The 18,683-nt window shown below is 49.3% G+C and overlaps 1 protein-coding gene across 4 annotated transcripts in view; it reads right to left on the reverse strand.

Moving 5' to 3' along the window:
- TMEM268 (transmembrane protein 268) overlaps positions 1 to 16,871 on the reverse strand; it is a 31,935-nt gene extending 15,064 nt beyond the window's left edge. Inside the window, exons 1-4 of one of the 4 annotated variants that reach the window (XM_075579425.1) lie at positions 13,350 to 13,729; positions 10,035 to 10,211; positions 9,602 to 9,699; positions 1,936 to 2,043 (exon numbers count right to left, since the gene is read on the reverse strand). In XM_075579425.1, the coding sequence (XP_075435540.1) occupies positions 1,936 to 2,043; positions 9,602 to 9,699; positions 10,035 to 10,125 (297 nt within the window). In that variant the 5' untranslated portion in view covers positions 10,126 to 10,211; positions 13,350 to 13,729. Of the gene's footprint in view, positions 1 to 1,935; positions 2,044 to 9,601; positions 9,700 to 10,034; positions 10,212 to 13,349; positions 13,730 to 16,750 lie in introns of those variants that run through there. The other 3 variants (XM_075579424.1, XM_075579423.1, XM_075579422.1) reach the window with 3 other exon arrangements.
- Positions 16,872 to 18,683: the final 1,812 nt, after the last annotated feature.

An 18,683-nucleotide genomic window follows, 5' to 3' on the forward strand; every position in this document is an offset into this window, starting at 1 on the left:
GATCTCAGCTCTCATCCCAGCAGCATTGCAATCTCTGCAGCACTCGTACTTACTGATCTCAGCTCTCATCCCAGCAGCATTGCAATCTCTGCAGCGCTCGTACTTACTGATCTCAGCTCTCATCACAGCAGCATTGCAATCTCTGCAGCGCTCGTACTTACTGATCTCAGCTCTCATCACAGCAGCATTGCAATCTCTGCAGCGCTCGTACTTACTGATCTCAGCTCTCATCACAGCAGCATTGCAATCTCTGCAGCGTTCGTACTTACTGATCTCAGCTCTCATCACAGCAGCATTGCAATCTCTGCAGCGCTCGTACTTACTGATCTCAGCTCTCATCACAGCAGCATTGCAATCTCTGCAGCACTCGTACTTACTGATCTCAGCTCTCATCACAGCAGCATTGCAATCTCTGCAGCACCCTTACTCTCAGCCCTCATCCCAGCAGCATTGCAATCTCTGCAGCGCTCGTACTTACTGATCTCAGCTCTCATCCCAGCAGCATTGCAATCTCTGCAGCGCTCGTACTTACTGATCTCAGCTCTCATCCCAGCAGCATTGCAATCTCTGCAGCACCCTTACTTACTGATCTCAGCCCTCATCCCAGCAGCATTGCAATCTCTGCAGCGCTCGTACTTACTGATCATCCCCAAGAAGGCAGGGCAGGTTACTTATCCAATGGCATGATTCAATATGTAATTTAAAGCTGGATTTTGAAGTCTAAATTTGAAAGCTTCTGTACTGGTAATGACGGGGAGGGGGTGAGAGGATGAAGGGAGGGGATCGAGGGATGAGAGGATGAGGAGGGGGTGCAACAATCTTGGAATTTGTGGGAGGAGCAGTAAGATCAGTATTGCTCGCCATGTACAGTGTGACTGCAGGTCAGTTATTTATAAATGATCTGACCATTACGTCATTTGTTCTAAATTTCACTCCAAGCGCGCACCAATTTGCACCAATTTGCACCAATTTGCACTATTTCATATTCTATTTCCTAAAGAAATCCTCGGAAGGGCGCTCCCTCCCTCTCCCGCTCCCCCCCAAGACTCCTCCCCAGATTTTTTACGAAATAGAATATAAATTGGTGCAAATTGGTGAATACTTGGAGTGAAATTTAGAACAAATGACATAAACAGTCAGGTCATTTATAAATAACATTCTTCCCACCAACGATTCTCGCGCGTCGCACCTTTCACCATTGTGTCCAGTATTTTTGGACAAGCCACCTGGCAACCCTACTCGCTCTCCCCCCGCCCGGCACCCCGGCTCCGCTCGCTCTCCCCCCGTCCGGCACCCCGGCTCCACTCGCTCTCCCCCCGCCCGTCACCCCGGCTCCGCTCGCTCTCCCGCACCCCGGCTCCGCTCGCTCTCCCGCACCCCGGCTCCGCTCGCTCTCCCCCCGTCCGGCACCCTGACTCCGCTCGCTCTCCGCCCGCCCGGCACCCGGCTCCGCTCGCTCTCCCCCCGTCCGGCACCCCGGCTCCGCTCGCTCTCCCCCCGCCCGGCACCCCGACTCCTCTCGCTCTCCGCCCGGCACCCCGTCTTGCGTCACAACCGCTCGGAGCCTAGCAGTGCAGCACTTCCGGTGCCTGCTGCTGCTAGTGAGCGCGTGGGAGGCTGGGAGCGACAGTGTAGGCCGGGCACCGTGCACTGCTCTGCCCGGGGGCCCCTAATGTTGTTAAGATGGCCCTGTGCGGGTGAGAGCCCTTGGTACAGTAGTGTATTACATGAGTAGAGCCAAGATCCTGATGTTTTAGTTAGGGAGCCCTTGGAAGGATTCCTTTTAAAGAGATGGGATTACGAGACGCTGGGATGAGAGTGCCAGGGACGGAGGCACTGAAAGAACTTGGAGATCAGAGAGACTAATGGAGAAGAAAGAAGGCAGGTCAGTGCAGAGACCCCACACCCGGTATCAGGTACGTTAACAATGCTCACCAAGGCCAGCGCCATCCCGAAGACGCGGGAGCTGAAGAAGACATATCTGCAGAGCTCTGGGATGAGGGGAGAGATTTGCAGGGACCCCCGGCACTGCTCCAGAGACACCTTCAAAAGAGAATAGCCGGGGGAAGGAACATCTGTTATTATTAAACACCGCAGTATTATCCATCCTAGTACGCAGCATCAGAGTATTACAAGTTACCATGTAACATCCCCGGCGGTCGGGCTATGTAATATAGATTTACTGCTGTGCTAACCCAAATAATAATGTAATGACCCATGTGATACGACAACATCTCTATATGACATGATTATCCTAGAACACGTATGTATGCTACATGTGCTACATCCTTTCTTCACACGGGTGTGTGTCTCTGTCTTGATCTCCTATCAACCTCAACCCAGTGCAACAGAAATGTGTCCATGTAACACCTCCTTTGGTCTGTCTGCCCGAATTAGTCTCACTCCCTCCTTTCCTTTCTTGTTGTCATGTGATGTTGATAGAGTATTTAAGTAACCCTTTATTGGCTGTGCGATGTGACACGGGAATTGTCTGAAGTGCTTACATTGCAGCTGAACTGGAGGTGATCAAGAGAGGATCTGGATTCAGCATTTCATCATCAACCGTAGCGGTGAGAATTTGACCTTCTATACACAACTTTAAGGCTAAAACTTCATCATCTGCTGTGTAATCTTCAGTGCTACACGTCCCTCTCGGGGCTAATTTATATATTTGCTCTCTCAATTCATCCTCGTATCCTCTAATACCTGGGAACTCTCTCCCCCTAACTTCCTCTCCCTACCCCTGCGCTGCAGCTCACTATGCCCTGCCAAAGACCGCAGTCACAGTGTGCACTGTATCATGTGCCCTCCGTCGCAACTTCTAAATTCAATTTCAATGTCTCTCCTCCCCTCCACCTTTGCCTGTGCCCACACACTGCACCACTATTTACATACCTCTATCCCAGCTACTTCTGCACCCCTCAATAAAAAGCACCCCATCAAATACACACACACACACCTGCTCTCACCTACGCTTCCCTCCCTGCCTCCCTTGTCTCCTTTCTCTTCCCTTCTCCTGTGCCCTCTGGATTGTCCGCTCTCTGAATAACAAGGCTCTAGTTGTACATGAACTCTTCCACTCTCACTCTCTCGCTCTAACAGAAACCTGCTGCTGTCTCCTATCGTTGTCTCTCTATCTCTCACTGCACTCCCCAATGCCCGGTGTGGAGGGTATCGCTCCTCCTCTCCTCCCACTGCCAAAATCTGCTCTGCCCTATGCCTCATTCTCTTCCTGTGAGGTTCACGTTGTCCAACTTTTCTTCCCTCTCTCTGCGTGTGGCATCTACAGACCGCCATCCTCTACCTCCATCTTTCTCTCTGACTTTGATTCCTGGCTTTCCTTCTTTCTCTCCTCTGTGTCTCCTGTCATTTTACTGGGGGACTTCAGCTGTCATATTGATGATCCCTCAGTCTCCTGGGCATGTCGCCTTGTATGTATATATGTATGTATTTATTTATATAGTGCCATTAATGTACATAGCGCTTTACAGCAGTAATACACGTGACAATCATATAAATACCAAATAATACAAATAACAGATCATGGGAATAAGTGGCCTTCTCTCTTTAGCCTCCACCAATGGATCAATTCCAGCACCCACAAGGATGGTCACTACTTGGATCAGGACTTTATTTTAATAAAAAACTATGTCTAAAATGGAGTTACTCATATTGCCCCCTAAATCTGGATTAATATCCCTCTTTCCATCACCGTAAACAGTACTACCATCTTTTCTGTCACCAAATCACGTTGGCTCAGAGTGACATTCGATTCCTACCTTTCCTTCTGCATTCATGTCATGGCCAAAATCTGTCGCTTCTTCCTCCGTAATATTGCCAAGATCCGCCCCTTCCTCTGTCACACTACTGCTGAAACTAATGCTGTCCTGATCCTCTCCCACCTGGATTACTGTAACATGCGGCTAACATGCCTCCCTGCCTAACAACTTTCTCCTCTGCCATCAATCAAAAATTCTGCAGCTAGAATAATTTCCCTTTCTCCCAAAACAGTCTCTGCTCATCTCGTCCTTAACTCCCTCTCCTGGCTTCCCATCAAGTTTCGGTTCACCTACAAAGTTCTCCTCCTTACCTTTAATAAGGCTCTCCACGTATCTGCTCCTCCCTGTGCTCTACCCATAACTCTCCTTTCCACCCCTTTCACCTCTACTGCTCTCTCACCTTAAACCTTTTCCCTCGCTGCCCCTTACCTGTGGGATTCCCTCACACAGTATACACTGGCGACACACTTTATTCGAGCTCGGCTAGTCCCACGAATTCGGGTATACCCGGGTGTATTGAGGTTTGTGACTGTTTTCTGCCCGAGTGCATTGAGGTATTTTCAAGGCAGGGATTGAAGCATTTTATTCCCGCTGGCTGCAATACTGCACAGTATATATATATATATACTGCATTACTATTCATAAATTTATGCCATCTGGTAGACATGCGAAGCATTGCAGCCTATTAAATCCTAATCATTATCATTTAACAGATCAGCCGCCCGTCAGCCAGGCATGAACCCAGGCTGGGAAGGCAAACGCAACGGGGCTTGTCAGAGGTGAGGAGCGGCGCATTCCAGGTATCTGCCAGGTACATACTGGGTATTTGCTCGAATAAAGTGTGTCGGTGCAGTACGCCAAGCACCTTCTCCCCCTCACTGCCCCTTACCTGTGGGATTCCCTCACACAGTATACGCCGAGCACCTTCTCCCCCTCACTGCCCCTTACCTGTGGGATTCCCTCACACAGTATACGCCGAGCACCTTCTCCCCCTCACTGCCCCTTACCTGTGGGATTCCCTCACACAGTATACGCCGAGCACCTTCTCCCCCTCACTGCCCCTTACCTGTGGGATTCCCTCACACAGTATACGCCGAGCACCTTCTCCCCCTCACTGCCCCTTACCTGTGGGATTCCCTCACACAGTATACGCCGAGCACCTTCTCCCCCTCACTGCCCCTTACCTGTGGGATTCCCTCACACAGTATACGCCGAGCACCTTCTCCCCCTCACTGCCCCTTACCTGTGGGATTCCCTCACACAGTATACGCCAAGCACCTTCTCTCCCATCTTTATGTCAAACCTTAAAACTCACCTAAATGAAGCATTACAATAGCCCAGACTCGCGCCTACTGTCCCACACCCACAGTCACTCCTACCAACCATTGTGGCCAAGCACTGTCATCTACTGCCCTTATTCCCTCACCTGCTGTCTCTGTAAGTCTCCTAACATACCACTTAGAGTGTAAGTTCTCCGGGGCAGGGATTTCCTAGCACTTGTTGTATTACAATTCCCTGTACAGTATTGTCTTTGTAAAGCACTGAGTACACCGTCGGCGCTATAAATAAAGACATACTTACATTCATGTTATCCTATAACGCATCTGTATAACGCACATAATCCCATAACGCCTCTGTATAACGCACATAATCCCATAACGCCTCTGTCTGACGTACGTTATCCTATAACGCCCCTGTCTGACGCACGTTATCCTATAACGCCTCTGTATGATGCACGTTATCCTATAACGCCTCTGTATAACGCACATAATCCTATAACGCCTCTGTATAACGCACATAATCCCATAACGCCTCTGTCTGACGCACGTTATCCTATAACGCCTCTGTATAACGCACATAATCCCATAACGCCTCTGTCTGACGCACGTTATCCTATAACGCCTCTGTATAACGCACATAATCCCATAACGCCTCTGTCTGACGCACATTATCCTATAACCCCTCTGTCTGACGCACGTTATCCTATAACGCCTCTGTCTGACGCACGTTATCCTATAACGCCTCTGTCTGACGCACGTTATCCTATAACGCCTCTGTCTGATGCACGTTATCCTATAACGCCTCTGTATGATGCACATTATCCTATAACGCCTCTGTATGATGCACATTATCCTATAACACCGCTGTATGATGCACATTATCCTATAACACCGCTGTATGATGCACATTATCCTATAACGCCTCTGTATGATGCAAATTATCCTATAACACCTCTGTATAATGCATGTTGTCCTGTAACGCCTCTGTATGACACACGCAATCCTATAACGCCTCTGTATGATGCACGCAATCCTATAACACCTCTATATTTATTTTATTTATTTATAAAATGTGTTACCAGGACGTAATACATTGAGAGTTACCTCTCGTTTTCAAGTATGTCCTGGGCACAGAGTTTAGACAAATAAGACATGGTTACAGCCATCAGCAGCCCCATTCAGCAGGAGAAGAGGGTGACATGCATCACGGTTGCTGCCTGAAGCCTTGCGGTTTGATTTTTGAACTATATTGCTCACTAACTCATGTTCTTCTGCCACTGCTGGCTCATATTTTCCTTAGAGGTAGGAGAGAAGAAGAGCACAGCTCACATATTTTCCTTAGCATTTATTGCTTATACGGACATCAGTTGTTCTGCTCATTATATTTGGGTGTACAGGGTTAAGGGAAGTACCTTATGTTCCTTTGAGGACATGAGGGAACGGGCATGAGGAAGGGGTTTTCCCCCGAAACGTTGCCCCCCTTATTTATCCCCTTTCCCCCCCTTTTTTTTCCCCACCTACCCTTATTTTCCCTGTCCCTGGGTGATGTCCTTATGCTACCTATGTTTTCAGGTTGTTTGCGCTATACTTTCTTGCTTGTGTTGCGTTTCTCCGTATATGTTTACCTTGTGCTTGCACGAAATATTTTTTCATTTGGCATTTATCCCGTTTTGCGATTTGTCTTAAAAGTCAGTGAGTGCTGGAACAATTATTAATATCTTATTAAGTGACTAGGAGGAAACAGGCCCTTCTTTTGTTCCTTGTTTGCACCCTGTACTTAGCTATTAGCTGTCGTATATTTAGAGTTCTGTCTATCATTATTTTGTTATGGTTACAAATACAGTTACATAAGTGAACAGGGTATACATTATATACAAGACATAGCATGCGCAGTTAGAGATAATATATATTGTAGGCGTTGTGCTCCCTTTATGTAGCGCTGCCGCTTGCCCAGGCTCTTCCTGACACTGTCTTCTAGGGTTTGTTTTGTATAAAAGGGGGACAAACACGTGTATACACACAAGGGGCCATCAGCGGGTTATTTCTCCATCAGTGACACTACACATATTTAAACACTGTCACTTTAAATCAAAACAAACTCATAAAAATAACACCTATTCCATTTAGGGAAAACTAACTACACCGCAGCTTTAACCCTTACTAACTGGATGGCCAGCTAAGCTAGTTTCCACCCCCAAAAACATGCCCTGGCATATGCAACAATGTACACAGTCTCTGTACATAGCAATAAGGGGTTTTGCCTATCTGTTAGTCCAGGTTTTGAACAGACGTCCCCGCTTCAGCACGGCCTCAAGTCCTTCCTTCTTCCTGGATTTGTCAACCCAGGCAGTCCCAGCAGACTCTGCGACCACTGTCTAGCGGGTCTAAGGAACCTGGCCAGCCTTCCTTGTTGGGGAGCACTTTCTCTGTCCCCTTTCCTGAGGGAAAACAGTCTCTCTCTGGCTCCCAGTCTGCCAGCTTCCTGTGTCTTTTGAAACACTTCCTCATTCAGCCTGATTAATTAGGCAGCAGCTGTTGTTGGCTATTCCAGGGGATTAACTCTTAGAGAGCTGGGAAGTCCCATAGCTACTATCTCCCTAGTCCATTAGAACAGTGACTCAGTCACAGCATATGTAACAGTTACAGACCAGATTAAAATGTGAGACAGCTTTAGTTTTGAAAGAATTTAAAGTGGTGGTGGTGGATGTGAGAGTCTCCGGTAGATTGTTTCAGTTGTGGGGTGCACGGTAGGAGAAGGAGCGGCCGGATACTTTGCTGTACCTTGGGACCATGAACAGTCTTTTGGACTCAGATCTCAGATGATAAGTGCTGCATGTGGTAGGGGTGAGGAGCTTGTTCAGATAGACAGGTAGCTTGCCCATAAAGTATTTGAAGGCAAGACAGGAAAGATGAACTTTGTGCCTAGACTCAAGTGATGACCAATCTTGTTCTTTGAGCATTTCGCAGTGATGTGTGTTGTAGTTGCATTGGAGAACAAAGCGGCATATTGAGTTGTAGAGAGTGTCAAGTTTGCTAAAGTGGGTTTGGGGTACCGAGCCGTGTACTATGTCCCCATAGTCGATAATTGGCAATAGCATCTGCTGTTCGATACCCTTTCGGACCAGCAGGCTTAGGAAGGATTTGTTCCTGTAAAGTACACCTAGTTTGGCATAGGTTTTGGATGTCAGGGTATTAATGTGCATCCCGAAGGTTAAATGGGAGTCAAACCATATGAACAAGTATTTAAAACTAGTAACAGGAGTTAGGGTGGTGTTAGCATTTGTTCTGATCTGGAGCTCAGTCATTGGAAGCTTTAGAAATGTAGCATTGGTCCCAAATACCATTGTTAAGGTTGGAGAGGCTTTGGCTGTGTGCATATAGGATTGTGTCATCCGCATACATGTGTATTGAGGCTCCCTTAGAAGCTGTGGGAAGATCATTGATGAACACTGAGAAGAGTAGGGGCCCCAGAACAGAGCCTTGCGGGACACCGCAGGTGATATCAAAGGGATTGGAGTTAGAGCCTGAGATGGACACATGTTGGGGTCTACCTGATAGATAGGACTGAAACCAGTTTAAAGCATGCTTCCCTATTCCAGAGCTCTGAATCTTGTTTGACAAGTTAACATGATCAATAGTATCAAAAGCATTTGCAAAATCTAGGAATATTGCACCAGTGACGTGCGTTATCCTATAACGCCTCTGTATGGCACGCATTATCCTAAAACGCCTCTGTATGGCGCGCGTTATCCTATAACGCCTCTGTATGGCGCGCATTATCCTAAAACGCCTCTGTATGGCGCGCGTTATCCTAAAACGCCTCTGTATGGCGCGCATTATCCTAAAACGCCTCTGTATGACACATTGTAACAGGGACTTATCACTGTTTGGAAAAAAGCTGCCTCAGAGCTCTGAATCCAGCATGGAGCTGGTTAACTGCAGCCACTCACTTGGCCAGTCTCCACCTGGACTAATCAGAGCTCTGTGAAAAATCCTCATGTGAGACACAGGAGAGAGATATCCTTAGCACAGTTACAACTGGGCTGACAGGAGGAGAGTCTTTAGAGCACAGGAGGGATGTGTTCTGAGATCCAGACACCCAAAGACCTATATTTCCTGGACACAGAAGACCCAGGAACCTGCCAGAGACTGACATGGGGGGCCACCTGCATTAAGGTAGCTCCTGAGACTTTGGGGTGATAGGCTGGTAGTGGGATTATCCCTCCAGCTCTGCAGATAGGGACTGGGGAAGTAAGTTAGCTCTTACAAAGGAATAGGGGTTTGTTGTTTGTTTGCTGTGCTGTTTAAAGGGACAGGCTCAATAAAGCCATATGTTAATTTCACCCTAAACGGTCTCCATTTGCATACCTCTGCACACATCTCTTACATGCATGTTATCCTATAACGCCTCTGTACAACCAGTGTGAGCCTATAACGTGTGTATGACACAAGTGATCTTATAACACCTCTGGAAATTCAGTGTGTGGGTGAAATATTGTTGTGTAAGCTATCGAGCCGCCAGACATGGGTATCGAGGCTCACCTGGACCCCACAGGCCCGCAGGTTCTGCAGACACTGATCCAAGTGTTCCCCTCTAGACGCGTACGTGAGGACAGTCAGCAGGCGCCCGTTGTACAGACCTGCGGAGAGAGGACACGCCCTGGTGACACAACGTTTCAACCAAGTCCAGGAAGAAGCATGTTACAGGGAAGAAGAGCTAGGACAAGGAGTCCTTCTCTGAAGCTGGAGGGTGGGAGGCTCAGGGGAGATGTGAGGAAGGACTTCTTTGCGGGAAGGGGGGTGGATTCGTGGAATAGCCACCCAGCAGAGGTGGTAGGAGGTAAGGGAATTCATGCAAGATTCTGATAGACAGAAGGCAAAAGCACCAAAGATTAAATAGGGACAGAGGTTTTACAGGAGGTAGGAACATGGGCGTCATATTGTATGTTCCTCTGTAACATGTCAGACATCTCACGTGTGGCAGAGTTCGTGGCGGGCTCCGGGCTCCAATCACAGCTCAGGTTATCATCGGTTTCAGGGTCTGAGCCCTCGGCGTCTGGGGTCATCGTGTCCTACGAGTGACCCAGAATTCCACAGTGTTATCAGTGGCACAGGCTTCCATGTCCCACGCGTGTCATCTCGGTGACGACCTCTGTATAAAGAACCATTTCTCATTATATTACTGACTCTAAAGCAGCCGGATACCACTCCCTCACTGAACGGCCCCCTCTCCCCTCTCATCCGACAGATAAAGACTTTAGTTGTGGGTCCTGGTAAACTGGCGGGCAGAGCAGCGTATGTGTATTATACACAGAGCAGCGTGTGGATCTGTATTATACACAGAGCAGCGTGGATCTGTACTATACACAGAGCAGCGTGGATCTGTACTATACACAGAGCAGCGTGGATCTGTACTATACACAGAGCAGCGTGGATCTGTACTATACACAGAGCAGCATGGATCTGTACTATACACAGAGCAGCGTGGATCTGTACTATACACAGCAGCGTGGATCTGTATTGTACATGTAGCCAGGTCCCCCTCTGCCCCGCGACCCCCCCTCGTTACCTCCGCTGCCGGGGGTCACTCGACAGACCCGCCGGCACTTCTGGAGGGTGGGGGCCATGCAGGGAGTGCTTCGGCGCTCCGGAAGTTCCCGGCAGCTCCCGTGCATGGCGTCGCCATCTTGTGAGAGTTCGCGCATGCGCAGTGAGAGCTCGGGCGGCCGGACCAGTTGCGCATGCGCTAGGACAAGCGCGCGAACCCTAGCCTACCAGGGAAGGCTCTTGGACGGGACTACGAGGTGATGCCAGGGAGCCAATAGAGGTGATGCCAGAGAGCCAGGTGATGCCAGGGAGCCAATAGGGCTAGAGGAGCTCCCTGCTTGCAGGGTTTTGATACATTTGGCGCGTGCGGGACAGAGGTCAGTCAGGACCAGGAAGAGCTAGGGGAAGGAGGTGAGTGCAGGGGTCTGTGACCCACTGCATTAGGCCAGCAGCCCCCTAAGCCCCAGTTAGGTCCTGAGCCCCTCACAGCTTGTGGTGCTACAGGGACAGGCCCTAGGTTAGGGACCTTGCCACATTAGTACCAGTGTTAGTTAGGGACACAGCGGACGCTGCGCTCCCCGAGAGGAGGCTTGGGCTCAAGCCTGTGCCAAAGTGACAGAGACTATCTCCAGGCTGGGATCGCCCCTGGCGGGCCCTCGTGCAAGGAAGGGCCGGATTGCAGACGGGATCACCAAGCGGCGGATCCTTTTCGAAGTTTCTTGCAGGCCCGAGTGCAGGAGCACTCGGCAGGTACCTTCATAAGTGCACCAACAAATCACCAATATATATATATATATTCTCACATAGTGGCAGCGCTGACCACGGGACAAAGGGGTTAGACTGTGGACACGGTGTGGGGGTACACGGTGGTGGGTGCAAGGTACACTCCTAGTGGAGTGAATGACATTTGGGACTACGGTACCTGGTGTAGAGTTACCCCCTAGGGGGAGTAGTATTACTGAGTATACAGTGGTTGTTGCTGATACCAATGCATAGTGTTATGATTGTTCTGCATATATAGTAAACTGGTTACATACATCTCAGTGTATGTGGGTCCTGTGTAGGCAACCTCCTACATTCCTAGACCCTACACAGGTGGAGGCGCTGCAAACCAGATCGATCCAGAAGACTCACCCCAGGTTCCCAGTAAGCGGAGGCTCAGGCCTCTTGTAAACCTACAGGTACACGCACCACACCTGGTAACACGTAGGTTTCCCCTCACACACACTATATCTGTGATTGGGATAAGGGAAGTACCCGTTACATACACAGAGCAGTGTATCTGTATTATGAACAGCAGCGTATCTGTATTATACACAGAGCAGCGTGTATCAGTGTTATACACAGAGCATGTTAGTAAGTAATGAGTTATATAATTAGTATATGCAGAGATGTGGAATATCTGCATCGTTCTCATGTTACACACAGCAGCCTCGCTTTCTCTCCCCCCCCCCTCTCCCCTATTCAGAGCTCCCTCTCCCCTAGTCACTGCTCCCCCCCCCCCATTCAGAGCTCCCTCTCCCCTAGTCACTGCTCCCCCCTGACCTTCTCCCCTATTCAGAGCTCCCTCTCTCACTGCCCCCCCCCCCCTTACTCTCTCCCCTATTCAGAGCTCCCCCTCTCACTGGTCCCCCTTACTCTCTCCCCTATTCAGAGCTCCCCCTCTCACTGGTTCCCTTTACTCTCTCCCCTAGTCACTGCTCCCCCTTACTCTCTCCCCTAGTCACTGCTCCCTCTTACTCTCTCCCCTACTCAGAGCTCCCTCTCTCACTGCTCCCTCTCCCCTAGTCACTGCTCCCCCCCCCCTTACCCTCTCCCCTATTCAGAGCTCCCTCTCTCACTGGTCCCCCTTACTCTCTCCCCTAGTCACTGCTCCCCCCTCACTCTCTCCCCTATTCAGAGCTCCCTCTCCCCTAGTCACTGTTCCCCCCCCTTACCCCCTCCCCTATTCAGAGCTCCCTCTCTCACAGGTCCCCCTTACTCTCTCCCCTAGTCACTGCTCCCCCCTCACCCTGTCCCCTATTCAGATCTCCCTCTCTCACTGCTCCCCCCTTACTCTCTCCCCCTATTCAGAGTTTCCCCTTCTCTCTGCTCCCCCTTACTCTCTCCCCTAGTCTCTGCTCCCCCCTCTCACTGCTCCCCCCCCTCTCACTGCTCCCCCCTACACTTTCATCTCCCCAGGTCACTGCTCCTCCCCATCTCACTGATCCCCCCTACACTCTCCTCTCCCCAGGTCACTGCTCCCCCCTACATTCTCCTCTCCCCAGGTCACTGCTCCTCCCCCTCTCACTGCTCCCCCATACTCTCTCCTCTCCCCTAGTCACTGCTCCTCCCCCCTCTCACTGCTCTCCCCCCCCCCTCACTGCTCTTTCCCCCCCCTCTCACTGCCACCCCTCCTACTGCTCCCCCCCTCTCACTGCTTCTCCCCCTCCTCACTGCTTTTCCCCCTCTCACTACTCCCCCATTCTCTCACAGTTAGAGGGGGCGGTTATATGAGGTAATAGGAGTTATAGATGCAATCGCACGTAGTCGGCCAGTTGAATTTCTTAGGGGCCTCTGAATGGGAATGGTTTTGTCAATCAAGAGTTTCCTTTCCCCTTACCCCCCCCCCCCCCCTGTCCTTATCAGAGAGCCAATAAAGATAAGGAGAGGGGGGACTCCGGCTGCACAAGCGCTCGCTGATCACACAGGAGGTCACACCCCTCCCAAGTCTCACTTTAACAAGTACATAAAAAATACTCACAGGTGTCAGATTTAGTTACACACCATAACAATGACCCGATGTGACCCCTTAACCGTGTCACTGGAATAAGTTCACGTGGGCCCCAGCGGGGCGGCTGACCCTTCTGCGAGAGACCAACGACCTGTTTCCTGGTGACCTCTGCCTGCCGTCCCAGCGTCTGCCTGGAAATGTCGTTCCGTGTGCTCCGCGGTGCACACTGTCAGTGACACGGTGCTGTACGCAAGCGCTGTATACAGGAGCATTTCATAACAGAAAAACTCGCCCTCATATCCACTTTCACTGGACACCTTCTCGCCCCCTCTCTCTTCCTGCTCTCTCTCTCCTTTCTCTTTCTGAACCTGCCCCCTTCTCTCCTCCACGTCTCCAACCTTACCGTGAGCTCCCCCTTCTTTAACCCTGCGCTGCCCAGCCTGTCACTCTCTTCCCCCCCTCCCTCCACCCCCTATGACCAAGGTCCCGTTCGCAAGATGGGCGAGTGGCCAACCTCCGCCCTGGGAAGGTAACACCCGACTTCCCTCACCTCCCCGGAGAGTCACGCGGATAATCGTAATTACCACCTCGACGGGAACGCAGAATTTCCCCCAGGCAAAAATTCCCTGGCATGCAACTGGGTGCAGAAACTGCAAAGGATTCTGGGTGTACGCAACCTGCTCGGGCTGCAATACCAAGCGGTGATGAGTATGACCGCACATTTTCTACTGTTTAGCGGGTACAATACGTACTTTCATTCCATCTAGGTGGGGAAATAGTAGCTATTTCTCCCCGTGTGTGAGGCGAGGAGAGCGCCGCTGCCGCTCTCCCATTGGTCCAGGCTTGGAACCTGCAGCATGGAGGCGACACATACCAGCGGGTGATTTTATCGGCACGTCCATTTTCCGTACATATAATTATATACAAATATCACATTTAGTAACCGGATCTTTGCAGGTAATAAATAGTATGTGTACAACTATTTGCGCGCGCCAAGTGTTGGGAAAATGAACGTGACGCAGCCTATAATGATCCTGAGCAGCTCAAAACAGCCTCAGATCGCTGGGGGGGCTTTATATTAATTGTCCCCTTCCCCCCCCCCCACCCCCCAAAAGGACAGTTTCTTTTCTATGCAAACATATTGCTGCTCAAATGAATTCATTTCCACGCACTTTCCGTGACAATATTCTCTATAGAGAATTCCCGTATACATTTTTCCCCATGTCTCGGACGTTGTTGTATGCGAGAGTTGTGTGCGTATATATGTGCTATTTGCATGTCATTTCCCAGAATCCCTTGCTGCAGTGGGAGCACTGTATGCTAGGTGATAATGGTGAAAGGCAGGGTTGCAGACCTGTCTAAGACATGTGAAGCTATATATCGCTCGCCCGCATTCTTGCAAAGCTTCACATTTTTCTCACCCAAATCGGCCTCCTACAAGTATTTTTAAAATCATTCGGTAACGTCCGTTTGTAAGTCCTGCGAAGCTGAGGCTTGGGAAGGGTTTTGGTTTCCTCTGGCTTCTCCACAAGAGTTTGCATGGGCAAAGACCCCACTTGGGTCTCTGATAAGGACAGGGGGGGGGGGGAATAAGGGGAAAGAAAAGAAGGGGATTGACAAACCCTCCCCTTAAGTAATGGAATTTGTCGTTAGTTTCTAGGGAAACAAACCGTGAAATCTTTGCTTTTAGCATGGCTAGATTTGTCTAAAGCAGCATGTATACCATTTGTTTTCCAATCTTTTGTTACAGTTGTATTCAGGGGGGATAGAGGAAGATTTGAGAGTATGAGTCTTATTATTTTTTGTCTAGGGGCAATCCACATGAGGCTTTGCTGGGTGGATTCATTTTCACCAACTCATTGCTTTCAGGGAACACCTGTCCATTGCTATAGACCAGTGGTTTCCAACCTTTTTTTTGGTTAAGGAACCCAAAGTGAAATTCTGAGGAACCCCCAACCCTCTCTAATAGCAACTTTGTGATTCGATGCATTGTAAATTCTTCTGGATTTGATACAGTTTTCAAATGACCAGAAAATTACAGGGAACCCTTAAGGGACGCCCGGGGGACCCCTACATTCCTAGGAACCCTGAAAAACACTGCCATAGACATCATTAGACTCCTCACCCATTATCAGAACATATTTTTGGAAGTTTGTACCTCGCCCCTTTCTCTCTCTCTTTTTGAATACAGTGTCTCCACTTATTATCGGGATATGCATAATCAGTACATACTATACTGGTGATCCAGTATTTGAGCATCCAGAAGCACTGCTTTTTTTTGTATCTAATGTTTTCCAATCTTATCTGAGCAGGGGGGTTCTGCAGTGACCCCCTCCCCCCCCCTGATGTTCAGGACCCCGCTACAGCGGCCCGTAGAAAAGCTGTGATGTCATCTTACTATCGATGACAACAAATTTGTGTTTTTTTGTGGGTCGAAACCAGCGGAAAAAAAACTACAAATGTCTGCGGAATTGTCATGCCTGGACATTGGGGGGGGGGGGGGGGGGGGGGGGGGGAGGGGGGGCAGCTGCCATTAGATCATGGGGACCCCCCGGCTCAGGTAATGTTAAAGAAAAAGGGAGCAGCCATTATTGCGGGTTTACTGAAGCCAATTAGACTGTTGTTGGTTGTTTTTAGCCATCTACATGGGATTGCACTTTTAATGAAGAGGTCGCCAAAAAGCCCCGCCCCCTGCGCCTCCGATTCTTGGCACAGACCATTTATGTTGTTGGCGTGTCGGAGTACTTATTCATACTCAGTTGTGCTTTATACTGCAGCGTGTTCCTTTGAACGAAGATCCAGAGCAGTTGCTAATTTAAGGAACACGCCAAGAGAGGAAACACTGACAGAAACCACAAGAGCCATTTCTGCGCTCGCGTTCGGAGGGGCACATGCTCAGGATATGACATGTCTCTCAGAGGGGAATATAGCACAAGTTCATTCTAATAGGAAGTCTTGGAAGGTTTAAGGCAAGCAGAGATACTCGGCACCATTATATGATTCACCATGATGTTTCTCAATTTGTAGGTTAAAACTTGTTAATAACACGCAGAGAAATATAACGCGCAGAGAGATATAATAACACGCAGAGAAATATAACGCGCAGAGAGATATAATAACACGCAGAGAAATATAACGCGCAGAGAGATATAATAACACGCAGAGAAATATAACGCGCAGAGAGATATAATAACACAAAGGGATTTCATAACACGCAGAGATAATAACACGCAGAGCTATAATAACATGCGGAAATATATAATAACACACAGAGAAATATAAAGCAATGTGTTGCTGGCTGTAAAGGGTTAAGGTTCTGTGTGGGTATTTAAGGTTTAACCCATTGCTGCTCTCATGCCCGTGCAGATGGGGAGGGGTTAGTGTCAACATTTCAAATGAGTTCCTGCCAGGTTAGAATGAATGGCTCTTACCTGCAAATTCCTGGATCTTACACTCTCTCCACTGCTGCTCCTCTCCCTCCTCCACTGCTGCTCCCTTTCTCTCCCTCCCACTGCTGCTCCCTCCCTCCTCCTCCTCCCTTGCTCTCCCTCCCCACTGCTGCTCCCAAGCTCTCTCGCCCCAGTACTGCCCCCTCTTCCCTTCCTCTCCACTGCTGTTCTGTTCTCTGTCGCTCTCTCTCAATTCTCTATTGCTGTATTTGTCACCTCTCTGCTACCTAACCTAAAAAATTCCTCCCCCCCATTTCTCTGAAAAGCTGCATCAGGTGATTTCCACACACCCCTCCCCCCCTTTGCTGGACAGTGCTAATTAAATCTCAGGCTAATGTTAAGGGATTTTTCGGAAGCTGCCCCGCTCACGGCAAGAACATCATCTGCACCCAGAACAGCCCGGTGACCGCACCAAGCTAAAGAGAACACCCACTTTTGCTGTTAATCTGACCTGATCCGCAACATGGTGACTATGTCGTTAGCATCGATGTATCTAGATATTACCGGTCAACATTAAAAATATATAGGGGCATGTTTAGTAAGTGGTGCTATGCCATAAGGCCCAGATCTACAAACCTCCATTACCATCATGTTAACACTGACGGTAAATCTTCAAAGGACAGTAACGTCTCGTTAAGAGTGGCTTTCTCCCGCAAAGAGCGTGAACTAGAAAGGTCTTTAGTGATAATGACATGTAAATTATATGCAAATGAGGTATTACTATAACATTGCATAGCCACTAAAGTCCCCACTAAAGGGGACTTAACGTTACCATAGTTAGGTCTTGCCTATGTAGCCTTCCTTCTAGGGAATACTAGTAGTTAAGGCCCTTGGAGGGTCCTTCCCTCCCCATCATGTGATACAGGATGACCTGCAGAAAGGATAGCCACTCCCCAGTAGGTCTTGTGACCAGTGAAGTCACCATAGGGAGGTGAGAGGGTTTGTATAGCACCCCCAGTGTTCTAGAAGCGGATTCCTCGGGAGTAGCAGTTGGAGAGGGCCTCACTGTAAGTTATGTAAATAGGTTTGAGTGTATAGTTATGTGTAGTAAGGATGTCCTGCCACGTTTATTGTTTTGAGTTTGGGAACTTGCCCATTTACAGATAAAGCCCATAGTAATGACCAGAGATTGTTCTCTGACCAGAGGAATAGGCAAGTGCTCAGCAGGGCGTTCTCAGAGTAGAAACTCTGGAGTATAGTTGGATCAGGCTCACCGGAGAATCCCTAGTGATCCAATAGGTATGGACGTGTTAGACAGGATACTGATCTCTGAAGATAGTGTGTTCCCACCAACAGATCCCTCGTAACCTCCCGATCTGATAAATATAGAGGAAGAATGCCGGCCATAGTAACGGGATACTGATCCCCGAGAAGTGTCCCCCAACCAGTGTCCATCAGATACATGGGCAAGAGATTGCCAATCAAACATTGCTAAAGGACACAGGTATAAGTACTTCCCCAGTGTACGAGTGAGAGATACCAAGGGAAGAAGCACAGAGTAATCATTATTTGCCACCAGTTAATATGTCTAATAAAGTTTGTTTTTTGTATGGCTAGCATTATCAACGGATGTGAATAAAGCTCCTGTTTATACTATAAAAGTTCCTGGCGCCCAACACTGTTCCATCTACATATCTATGCCCGGCCTACACTGACCCAGCACCCTGACCAGGTCTGACTGAGCCCAGCCTGCACTGACCCAGCACCCTGACCAGGTCTGAGAGACTGAGCCCGGCCTGCACTGACCCAGCACCCTAACCAGGTCTGAGAGACTGAGCCCGGCCTGCACTGACCCAGCACCCTGACCAGGTCTGAGAGACTGAGCCCGGCCTGCACTGACCCAGCACCCTGACCAGGTCTGAGAGAATGAGCCCAGCCTGCACTGACCCAGCACCCTGACCAGGTGTGAGAGATT

Source organism: Ascaphus truei, chromosome 21 (assembly GCF_040206685.1).
Source record: "Ascaphus truei isolate aAscTru1 chromosome 21, aAscTru1.hap1, whole genome shotgun sequence".
NCBI classification, from domain to species: Eukaryota; Metazoa; Chordata; class Amphibia; order Anura; family Ascaphidae; genus Ascaphus; species Ascaphus truei.